Source organism: Neltuma alba, unplaced genomic scaffold (assembly GCF_004799145.2).
Source record: "Neltuma alba isolate B1F8T4 unplaced genomic scaffold, ASM479914v2 tig00005029_pilon, whole genome shotgun sequence".
In the NCBI taxonomy this organism is placed as follows: Eukaryota; Viridiplantae; Streptophyta; class Magnoliopsida; order Fabales; family Fabaceae; genus Neltuma; species Neltuma alba.
In genome coordinates, this window is record NW_021633950.1 from 6,648 (window position 1) to 19,396 (window position 12,749).

The 12,749-nt window shown below is 33.4% G+C and overlaps 1 protein-coding gene and 1 long non-coding RNA gene across 3 annotated transcripts; both read left to right on the forward strand.

Moving 5' to 3' along the window:
* Positions 1-2,600: 2,600 nt before the first annotated feature.
* Positions 2,601-4,501, forward strand: LOC114746498 (toll/interleukin-1 receptor-like protein). Its single transcript, XM_028934715.1, has 2 exons — positions 2,601-3,115; positions 4,112-4,501. The coding sequence occupies exons 1-2, from the start codon at positions 2,615-2,617 to the stop codon at positions 4,499-4,501; spliced, it is 891 nt and encodes a 296-aa protein (XP_028790548.1). The 5' UTR covers positions 2,601-2,614.
* Positions 4,502-6,546: 2,045 nt separating this feature from the next.
* Positions 6,547-9,871, forward strand: LOC114746502 (uncharacterized). Of its 2 annotated transcripts, none has more exons than XR_003740288.1 (5): positions 6,547-6,867; positions 6,946-6,999; positions 7,131-7,735; positions 9,331-9,511; positions 9,616-9,871. It is a non-coding gene; the product is annotated as an uncharacterized LOC114746502 (long non-coding RNA). The 2 variants fall into 2 exon arrangements; XR_003740287.1 differs by having other exon boundaries at positions 9,794-9,871.
* Positions 9,872-12,749: the final 2,878 nt, after the last annotated feature.

Sequence of the window (12,749 nt, forward strand, 5' to 3'; positions counted from 1 at the left end):
TCATAGATCCAAGGGTGATCGCATTATCCAGATCCATAGCCTCCAAAGAAAGATCGTGAAACTGAATCCAGAAAGGACAGACGCTAAAATCCACCTCTCTGTACACCATATACTCCTTCCATGATTGAATATTTAGCAATACACCTTACATTGACCACGGTCTTCCCCTCAAAATTCTGCTATAATCCTCTTTTTTTCAAAATTCAAAAACAAAGATGTTTCGATCCACATCAATTATCTTCATATGCTCTGTCTTATCTAGATTCCATCCCTTACGAATCATCTGGATCAAGGTAATTTTATTCAAATTCTTCTCTGTCATCAAACGACCGATCAGAGCTCCTCTATGTTTCTTTCTCTGATCACTTTTCCTCCATACAAGATTAGCCTCTAATCGCTGATGGTTACTGCCTTTGCCTCCATTCTCTACACTCGTCATTTCCTTCGAATCGCCAAAATCCGCACGTACACTCTTTCAACCCTGCCACAGTAGGCGATGGAGCTCTTTCAGACTACCACTCCAAGTACCTCCAAACTTCTATCCTCACTATTCCTCTGTTACAATGAGTAACAAAGGAATCACTCTTTCTTCACTTTGTCGTAGTGGGCAACGAAGCTCTCTCAGATTACCTCTCTCACCATCACAGACGGAAACAGGATTCACAGAAGAAATCGGTGATAACTGCCGTAACAAACTCTCACGTGGAGAGAGAAAAGCTCCCACTCAAGAGAGAGAAGTTCCCTGGTAGTCAAGGAAGATATGAACAATAATTAAATAGACCGTAAGGATATAGACATAGATTTATCAATTCAATCTTCCTGTGATCGATTTTCTTCCTTGCCAATTCTTTTAGATCTCTATTTACTATCTCTGAAATTTTCAGGAACTTTTGAATCTGGGAATGACATTTCTGTTCTATCTAAAAGTTTTGGTTTGGTATAGCAACCTATTAACACCAGAGACTAATTACCCATGTGCTGTCATGTGCTGGATCAAATCATCATGCGCTTATCTCTCATCTTTTTGTTTATTTTTTTATTTTATTCATAAATAAAAATGATTATTTATGCATTATATTTGAGGATACTCGATCTGCGAGCATTTTGAGATTTTAAATTTTCGTCGTACTTTGTTTTTCCTTTTGAATATGCCCATTACCTATCTCAAGATTTAATTTGCTTTGAAACTCAAATAGACGGGAAAATACATCTTACAAATATTGGTTCACTTTCTTTCTGTTTTTTTACTTTTACTTTTGTGTTCAGATTCCAAATCCTTTGCAATGGAGCATGATGCTGATGGAGTTGGGGGCTCTTCAAGTTTTTCTGCTTCAACTAAGAGATGGAAGTATCATGTGTTCTTGAGCTTTCGAGGGGAAGATACTCGAATAAGTTTTATTGATCATTTGTATGCTGCTTTAAAACGCAAAAGGATTAAAAACTTTCAGGGATGAAGAAGAACTTGAAAGGGGAGAATCTATTAAACCAAGTTTAATACATATTTATTTACTAATTCATCCTTTGTCATACTAAATCCTTGACTTTGGCTAAAATTATTTTGAACAATTAGTGTTTTCTTATGGTTTTCCTTAATTATTTTCCTTACAAATAATTATTTGTTTAATATGTTTATCATATCGGGATAAAATATCAAGTAATTTAATTGGCATGGATATAGAAAAATCAATTGAAATTTTGAGTAATTCTTAAAGGATTGTTATTATCAAAGATTCAAAAATAAATATCAATAATTCATAATTTCTAAATTTTAAAAAAATATCATTTTATTAATAATTAATTAATAGTAGTTTTTAACTTTTGATGGTTGAAAACGTTACCGTATAGCATTAGATTTGAAATGCTAATCCGACAATGTATTTTGTTAAAAATTGCTTGAATAAAATTAAGAAAAACTATTCAAATAAAAATTTAGAGTAAAATACTTTGACTATCCTCTTAGCTTGCATCAATTATAGAGACCTCCTCTCTATTTTAAAAATATACAGTTTATTATAATTAGTTGACACTTTTAGAAATATTCTAAGAAGATTTTAAAAGATACTACTCTGGTCCTAAATATAAAAATCATTTTGTAATATAAATTACACTACAAAATGAATCTTATATTTATGATCGGAGGAGTGTTATTTTTAACTAAAATTTATATTAAAATAAATTTTATTTACTATTTTACTGCTCATTCTAATAAATTATTAAATTATATTTTTATAGTTACAAGAATTTTTAGTAAAATAGTAAATAAAATTTATTTTAATATAAATTTTAGTATTATATCTTGTGTGGATACCCTGCCCGCTGATGTTTCTATTATATCTTGTTTTCTTCTGTGAAATACTGAAATGTGTTATTTACTGATTTGTGACGTGGGACTGTGTGGGCATGGATATATTTGAATATGTCCCGTGCCTCTCTCAAGGTTTTGCTTTGAAACTCAAATAGAACGTAAGGGATATTTACAAAAGTTGATTTCACTTTCTTCCGTATTCAGTATCCCCTCATTGATTGCTGCACTGTTTGTAGAAGCTCAAAGAAATCCATCTATATATGTATTATTCTCTCGGTTTCCGCATTGGTCAGATTCCAAATCCTTCCAATGGCGCGTGATGCTGATGCTGTTAGGCATTCTTCAAGCTCTTCTGGTTCAACTAAGAGAAGAATGTATCATGTGTTTTTGAGCTTTCGAAGGGAAGACACTAGGACCAGTTTTACTGATCATTTGTATGCTGCTTTAAAACGCAAAGGATTAAAAGCTTTTAGGGATAAGGAAGAACTTGAAAGAGGAGAATCTATCAAACCAAGTTTACAACAAGCAATTGAGGAATCTCATTGTGCAATTGTTGTGCTTAGTCCAAGTTATGCTTCTTCAACTTGGTGTTTGGATGAGCTTCAAAAGATCCTTCAGTTAAGGGAAGAGTCCAGTCTTCAAGTATTTCCAATATTTTATGGTGTAGATCCGTCTGATGTTAGGAAACAAGAGGGGAGTTTTGCGGAAGCATTGAAGAAGCATGAAGAAAGATTTCTAAAAGACAAAATGAAGGTGCAAAAGTGGAGGGATGCTTTAGAAAAAGTTGCCACTATATCTTGTTGGGACTCAAAAAACTGATAACTTCCACTTCTCTTAGTAATAACCATCTCTGTTTTTTTTTTTTTTAATTTCGGTCAAAAAATAAGGGCAAGGATATTTAAAATAAACTCTGAATTACATCAAGGTTTTTTCTTAATTTTTTAAGGGTAAGGGAACTGCTTAAAACTTCCACTAAATAGCACTATAAACTTCATTTATTTAATTTTAGACTTGTAGTTCTATTTGTTGGTAATATAGAGCTGCAGTATTATAGTGTTGATTTTTTTGGGCCAACACTATAGTATTGATTGTTGATGAAGTAGGTTTCCCAATTGAATTCAATCAATGATAGCATTTTGAATTGGTCATTTTCTTTAATATATCTAGCAGGTATGTCGAATTTTAATAAAATTACACAAATATTATGTAATTTAATCATTAAAAAAATTAATATTAATAATTTCTCTATATTTTGAAGTTTCATTTTTTATTAATTATTCATTAATAATAAATGTTAGTTTTTGATAGTTGGAAGGGTTACCATACAGCATTAGATTTGAACCTTTAATTTGACAATGTATATTGTGAAAAGTTTCCTGAATAACATGAAGAAAAACTACTCAAATTACTCTAAAAGGTCAAATATGAACCATATAACCAAAAAGGGGTTCTCAATAATGAATACTAGTAATGTGTTAATTAAATGACTTCAATATCTAGGGGTTGGCACAGTGTGTACGCGCGCGCACAATGGTGATAACTATAGTTCATAATCTCATTAGAAAATTTAGGGATTTTGCTTCTTTGTATCAAAGACTAGACTGTATTATAGCTTCTCATTCTTCGTGATTGTCTATGATTAAAAAAAAAAAACTATGTACAGCTCGTCTATAAATGAAATTATCCTCTACTCCTAAAAGTTAAATTAAATTTCACGGTGAATTTAAAATCGCTACAGTTGTGGTCATGTTTTCTTTATATCTCATATTAACTATTTAGTGTTTATGCATACAATTTTAAAATTCAAATGACTCAAATGGTCATGATATTTTCATGTCCAGAAAAAAAAGCCATATTTTCGTATTATGCAGGCATGAAACAGAATTCATTGAAAGCATTGCTAAGGAAGTGATGTCAAAATTACTTGATGAATCACTATCTGACCTTGGTATGTTAATTGGAATTGAACCAAAATTAGATGAATTGGAGTCAATCGTAGCAAGGGAATCGGAAGGGGTTGGATTTATAGGAATATGGGGCACAGGAGGCTTAGGTAAAACAACTCTTGCTAGAGTATTTTATGAGCGGACGTGCAAAAACTTTGAGATTCACTGCTTGATACATAATATTAGGGAGGCGTATGAAAAAGATGGTTTGATTTCGTTGCAAAGAAAACTTCTTTTTTTCTCTAGATAAAGGATGTATGGAAGTGGGTGATTGTTATGAAGGAATGAAGTTGATAAAAAACATGTTGGGCGACAGAAAAATTCTACTTGTCCTTGATGATGTGAATGATTTAAGCCAACTTGAAAATTTGGCACCAAACCAAGGATGGTTTAGCAAAGGGAGCATAGTAATAATAACAAAAAGGGATAAGCATTGGCTATCATCACATGGAGTAACTGCTATGTATGATGTCAATTTCTTGAGTGATAATGAGTCCCTTGAACTTTTCTTTCAAAAAGCTTTTAAAGGAGAGCAACATAATGAAGATTATTTGAACCTTGCTAGAACAATTATAAATATGCCAAAGGCCTTCCTTTAGCCCTCAAAGTGTTAGGTTCATTTCTTTGCAAGAGAACTATGGGGGAATGGAAGGATGCACTAGCTAAGTTCAAGAAAATTCCTCTAAATGACATTTTGAAGATACTTAAAGTAAGTTTGGATGGATTAGACATTAATGAGAAGACTATATTTTTGGATATTGCTTGCTTTTCTAATGGGATGGTCAAAGATTGTGTCATACAGATTTTAAAAACTTTGGACAAGGATCTTCACCCAGAAATTGGAATAAATATTCTTATTGAGAAATCACTTATAATTAATCCTGAAGAGCATTTGTGGGTCCATGAAATTCTCCAAGATGTGGGTAAATATATTGTCTATCAAGAATCACATGATGATGCCGGCAAGCGTTCCAGGATATTGTCTTTGGAGGATGTCAATCATGTGCTAGAAAGAAATAAGGTGATATTCTTCCAAAGTTCTTGTACTTATGTGCTCTTTTAATATTGATATATTTCATAACTTTTTCTTACATTTTTACCTTGACTTGTTGTTTTATAGGGGACAAAAGCAATCCAGGAATAATTCTTACATTAGAAAAGTCATCTGACGTATTTTGGGATCCTGAAGCTTTCTCAAAGATGAGTAATCTCAAGTTACTTATCATTTCAAGTCGCTCACATGATTTAGATTTTCAATTGAATCTTTCTTATGGACTCAAATCCCTTTCCAATGGGCTAAAAGTCATAGAATGGGAGGGGTTTCCATTATTTTATTTGCCAAGTCAATCTCAACTCCATAAACTTGTTGAGCCAAAAATGCGACAAAGTAAGTTAAAAGAACTCTGGGGGAAGACAGGTAATGACAACCCTTTTCATTTAAATTGTTTGTTCATAATTTAATACTATTTCCGGTTCTTAATATAAAAACTCATTGGAGATTCAAAATACTTAATGGTCTTATGCGAGTCTGATCCATCAAAATGAATCTCAAAATACTTCAAGTACCTCTCTGCCTTAAAAATCCAATCCAGTGCATCTGATCCATCAAAATGTTAAAAATCCACCTTAATGGTCTTATGCGAGTTCTGAATAAAGTTCACTAGTTCTACAATCGGTATTCTGGAGGTTGAATCCTTAGATCTTGAAGGTGATGATTCTGGTTGTCGCTTCAAGCTGTCTATCGACTACACTAGGGAATGTAACAGAGATTCCATAGAATCGAATCGTCGATCAATCTGGTCAAAATGCCCCTTAGCTTCTTCTACAAACTCATTTGTCCTCTTTATATCAGCTTGTAGTTCCTTCAAGCGGTTGTTCTCTGCCTTGTTCCCTAAACCTCTCAATGAAAGCACCAAATGTCACGTTAGTGAGTGCGATAAAAATCTATGCGAGCAATTAACAGCTCTGAATGTATATATGTATGTCAATAAGGGTGCGATTACAGAGCTTATTCAACCTCATGAGTTGAGCCACATGATACAGAATAACAGAAAGAAGAGAATGATAGAAAAATGCAGGGAGAGAGAATTACAGAGAATCTGTCAGGACGGAAATAACCAATATCATTCACTCCCCTTCCCTCTAACCACCTGTCCTTATATAACCATTTCCGTGTTCTCTAGTTCTTGAAGCTTCCAAGGCTTCTTCCATGCTCGCTGGCTCCTTCGCAGTATGTTGGGCTGCTCCACAACTCTTGGATTATCCTTATCAAAGCCCTCATTTTCCGCATCTGTTACAACCGTCTTTGTCACTATTGAGCGAATTGCATTTAGATTTTTGCAAACTCCATGATGGATCACTTCCCGATGTCATGAATGAGTTATCATCATTGCAAGTTTTAAATCTAAGTGGAAACAATTTTATTGACGTACCATCTGGCCTTATTTTCAATCTTTCAAAGCTTAGGGCTATTGCCCTCGCTTATTGCCCAAGGCTTCAGTCTTGGCCACAATTTCCTTCAAATTTGTCATTTATAATTGCAAATGGTTGTTCATCAATGAAATATTGCAGAAGTTCACGGCATGATGGGATTTCATTGGATCATTTCAACCCCAGGTTTATTTTATTTGTCTTTATTTTCTTCTTACACCTTAGTCGTTTTACCTCTTTAACATGGAAAATTGTTTCTCACAGGTTCGCAACCATTTGAATATCAAGCCTGCAATTATACAATGGGACTCAAAAGTTGTAAGTTTTTAGAATCACTTGATTGTTTTTCCTTAAACTTGTACATACTACATACATATTACAATTTCTTACGTGTTAATTATCATACTTCTAACACAAACTATCTGTTTTTTTTTTTTTTTGGGTCCCAGCGTGAGTTCTTCTTGGAACGTACTCGCGTATTGATGATTCATGGTACCGAAGTGCCATCATGGTTTTATAACCAAAACTACTTTTGTGAGAAAGAATTCAATCATCCAAATGTGTCATTTATAATAAGCTTGCCCACTGGTTACTGTGGTTCAAGTGAATGGCGGGGCATAGCCATATGCTTAATATTAGAACATAATTTTGCAACTGGAGCAGAGGTGGATGCAGTTTGGTGGACGTTAAGATTTCCTATTGATGAATTTCCGAAGACGTATTGTCGCACTAAGGTTTATATAGATTCGTATGGTGGTCCTCAACTTTGTATGATATATATTCGTTGTTCCTCTTTGGTTGTAAACGGACTTCAAATGGTATTCTTTGCTAAGAATGCAATTGAAAACAAGTCACCAATGTTTAGAATAAGGAAGTGTGGGTGGCGAGCAGTGTGTAAAGAAGATGTTGAAGCTTGACCAAGAGCCCGTGGGACGAAGGTTGTAGTAGCATCAATAATTACATCATCGGTGACGTTAAGAAAAATGGAGGTTATAATCACTCCCTGAGACATTATGATCGATTCATTGTTGAAGAAGACGAGTCAACTTCCAAGGTAAATAGATCAACCCTTGTTTTGGATTAAATTTTATATTTTATATTAATGCATGCTTGATGGGTGTTTGGATTTCTCTTTGATACATTGACTTAATATAATCTTTCAATTCATTAAATATTATATTTCCCTAATTATTTCATTTCCATAGGCATTGATCAATTCATAGTATTGGGTTTGCTTTCTTGGGATTCTTTTTTTTTTTTTTTGACTTTTACTTGTATGACATAATTTAATTGCAACTGTCTGTCAAAGATCAAACTAGATCTTATGTATTCCCTTAATTTTTTTTTAATATTTCCATTGATTTGTGGCAGATAGTCATAAGTTGAAGGAGGTTTTACATCATTTTTATGTTTTAGCACATAATTATGCGTGATAGTTAGTTTTTTTTTACGCAATTATAAGAGAGAATTCCGATGTGAAGACATACATTATTACTTTTTTAGTATATACCCTTGTTCAAAAGAATGACTGGGCATAGCTGTGCTTAGTATTAGAAACTAATTTGGCATCACTTCGATGAAATTAATTTGCTGGACTAACATATCTCCTTAAGATGCATATTTTGTTGCATATTGTGACAATATGACTCTCTACGGTCTTTACTATAAAGACTTATGAACAATTTCATATAAATTTAAGAATTTAGTTAATATTAATTATTAATGATTTTAAAAAAATTTAAGATTATCCTCAATGACCAAGTTCATTATTGGAGGAGGTTGGTAGGTAAAGAAACATCAAGTTCATTAAGATAAGAAACTAACACTTAAAAGACAAGATTTTAAGATATAGATGATTTAATTGCCATCGGTATCCAAATATATATATATATATTATGCATATTATATTCGTTGTTCTTGTTTTGTTTCTAATCGAACCAACTTGAAATCTCATTTAACACTATGTATTAAGTCAGTACTGTTTAAGATAAGTGTGAGTGGTGCGTCTTGCGCAGAAATGTTGAAAGATGGCAAAAATCTAGAGATGAAGTTGATATTGATTCAACGTTCCCAGTGACATTGAGAATACAGAAGGCAGCTTTGGTCACCAAAAAAAAAAAAAAAAGCAGAATACAAAAGGCTGCAGCTGTTGGGAGTGGATGTCAAAACTCTTGGCATTCTCTTGAGCATCTATTTTAGATTTGGTACTAAAGTGCATTTCAAGTTTCTTGTTTTTTTTTTTTTTTTATATCGAGCTGTATCTGTACTAGTTATAAAACTCTTATAGAAAACATTTTTTTCATCGCTGTAAGCAGTTTGTTTTTGCATTGTCGAGTCAGTTCTAGGTACATGCTTTGTTTCTTTTAGTCAGGATTTCTTGTCACTTAAACATGTGAATATGACCCTCCATACGAAAGGGGTGATTTGTCAATTTCTTTTGGGAAAACCCAATTTCCGGTCCTTAGAGTTGAGGTCAGCTTTGGTCAAGGTTCCTGGAGTTTGTTTTTAAAGGAATTGGTCCTTCAAATTTAAAACTGTTAAGCCGTTAGTCCTGCTTCTTGAGGGTGCTGATGTGCACTAACAGTGTTAATAGTGATCATGTGGCAAAAAATAATGAGTTGACAACTTGGCATTTTAATTTTAACTCAGACAACAATGTGATAAAGAAAAGAACGAAAGAAACGCAATCATGGAACGCAGAGTGGACGAGGGCCTGCAAGCAGAGGGGGTGGCTGGCAAAGAGAGGGTACAGATCGCGAAGGGCTTGGGATCGACAAAGGAGGTCGCGAGAAGGGTATAGATCTTCAAAGGAAAAGAAGGGTTGGCGATGGTAAAGAGATCCAGTACTCTTAACCTTCACCTCCTCCTCATTCATTTGTTCTCTATTCTCTCTTTTTCCATGTCAATTTTTTTTTTTGTTATTTGTTTTTTCAGATTGTGTATTGCGTTTTTGCTCTCTCTCGTTGGGGAATTGGTTGTTGGGCATCATAGACTATGATTTTCTTGTTGATTTTAATTTCTGGGCATCATAGAGTACGATGTTGTTGGAATCAATTTTGCCTCTGGCTGTGAATAACTTTACCCATTCTGCTTATGGTTCTGCATACGACAGGAGGTCTTATTATCTGGCTTAAAAAATGGCTCGCTCACCCAGGTGTCAGGGATGAGTTGCAGGTCGATGCTTGTATATCATGTGGGAGAAGAGGAATAATGTTCTGTATGGTAAATGTCTATTAACTAATGAGGGCGTGTTGCATTGACGACTGAGACAGATGAATTGTTTGATTATATGGATTTTGATGGTAGAAGAATTAGGAACTATAAGAATGCAAGGTTGGTTCACAACAAGCAAGAATGGTTACGTCCAGTGAGGGAGGAAGACAATCTTTGCTTTCAAACCAGTTGGGTTATGAAGTGGCAGTGAAGATTTCACGTGACAAATGATCACGGGGAGGATGATGCTTTGCATGAGAATATCAGGGAATTAATGACCATGTTAATTTTTTGATGCAGTTGGAGTTTTAATTTTTTTGATTGGTATGATATCCTTGTAATATAGGGGAGGGGCTAGTCTGAATTAGTGGGTTTTTTCAGTAGGCTATGATGTATGGCATTGGATATTAGCTTACCATTTGTTGTACTGCATTTGCCAATGCACCGATATTATTTTAATGGTAGAAATGCTATGATATGCCAGATCAGCATCAACTTTGATATATTGGTAAACATGGAGTTTTAATTTTCAATGCACTATCATCTAAGTCTGGATCATAATTTTTTTAAAAAAATAAAGGCAAAATAATATTAATGATAATAATAAGGTTCAAAGTACAATAATATAAGAACAAAAAAGCCGAATTATTAGGGCTAATAATAATATAGAGTTAAGCTATAAATTTGTTTAAAAAGTTTGCAATTTAAAGTGCTAAGTCTCTGGAAGTAGTTTTTGGTTTAATGTCATTCTAAAAGTTTTCAAATTGTAGTAATGTTATCCTGATCGTTATTTGGGTTAAGTTTGACCATTAGTTAACTAATTATATTGAGTTGGCATGTTCACGTGCTGTCCACATTATTTTTCTTTCTCGGTTAAGTGCAAATTTGCCCAGAAAGGTTTTACTTAGGAGCGCTTGGTATTCTAAAGTTTTCAAATTATAGTAATGTTACCCCGATTGTTATCCATGATAAATTTGATCATTAATTAATCAAATATGTTGAACTGGTAGATCCACGTGTGATCTATTTTATTTTTTCTTCAAGGTGAGGATTTAGCACTAACTTTGAAAAAATCAATGCTTCTGTGCTTTTTAAGCCTGTGGCTATTTTCGAAGTCGTCCTCATTATTTATATCTTTTAAGAATTCTTGTGAGCTTCTTCTTATATATGTTCTTGTAAAACGTATTAAACTAATAGCGAATGACAAAATAACAGATGTGGAAAGAGTTGTTTTTGTGTGGGAGAAATAGCATTAATGTATGATCTAGGAATGATGTGGATCACATGTAAACATACCAACTCAATATATTTGGTTAGTTAATGATCAAATTTAACATTGATAACAGTTAGGACAATATTGCTACAATTTGAAATTTTAGAATACTCAGCGCTTATGAGTGAAAACTTTTGGGGTAAATTTGCACTTAACCTAAAAAAGAAAATGACATGGACGACACATGGATCTGCTAGGTCAGCATAGTTGGTCAATTAACGGTCAAACTTAACCCTCAAGAAGTAGAAGGACTAACGGCTTAACAGTTTTAAATTTGAGGGACCAATAGCTTAAAAAACAAACTTTAGGGACCTTGACCAAAGTTGACCCAAACTACAAGGACTAGAAACTGGGTTTGCCCTTTTCTTTTTGAATCTTCCCACCACTATAGAAATGATATTTTACGTTGGTTACATAGGACTTTTCATGTCGGCCAATGGAGGGACGAAAATGTGAACGTTTTAGCTTGTGTTCAAAATTTACATCGGTTAAACAATGTGAAATTTTTTTAAAAAATGTAAGTCAAAATATAACCAATGTGAATGCTGTTTTTCTAAAAAACAAATCACAACTATTCAGTCTCTTATCTTCCATTATTATAAACACACAAAAAAAAAAAAGAATAACTCAATCATTAGAATTACAGAAGCACTATATATTTCATACTCATCAAAAAAGAGACTATAATTCCAATAAAGTATACTACATTTGATCCTTAATATAGAACTAGTCAACTAATTTGAGTAGATTGATGAAGTTTGTTAAATTAGTTATTTGTAATAAATATGTTATTTTTTCTAGAATACTCTTAATAATCATATGTATTAGCTAAAATTATCGTTTGATAGAACTTTTAACATACGCAACTATTACAATGACTACTCTGAAAAAAATAGATAAATATGAAAGATAAAATTGATAAGAAATCTTATATTTAAGACGAAATTAAATGTCAAACTAGTTTTTATATTAAAAATCAGAGACAGTAGTACCTATTAGTTCTTTCTTAAAGTCGTAGGTGCCTAGACAATCTAAGATATGAATCTTCAAAAGCATTTTTGATGGAGAAGATGGAAAAAGGTATAGGAGTGTCGAACCTTGGAGCGAACCAGATTTGATGAAGAAACTCGTGAGGCATGAATATTTTGGGTCACTTCGATTTTTGTTAAGATTTAGGAGTGTCGCACCTCAAATTTGAAGCAAGAGTCAACCTTGGGAATCTTTTAGCTTGACGACGGCAGTAACACTGGCGTAAGCTGAAAAGGATGATCTTGTATCCTAAGTGTGTGAGGCGGGACTGGTGATGCATGCAATGTTATTCTGGGTTGAGGGAACGAAGAAGAAAGGAAAGAAAATAGAATTGAGGCTGAGGTGGGAGAGTGAAGGGAGAAAATAAAACGTTAGATTAAAAATAACCAAGGATCGTGATAAAGGTCTGTACATATTAATGGTTTCATTTCTTTTTTTTTTTAAAAAAAAATTTCAAATAATTTTGTCCTCCTTTTCGTGTTCAGTTCCAGCGGCTCCATTCTTCTTCATGGTCAATGTCACTGTACCATTATCCTGTTTTTGAATTAGCTAA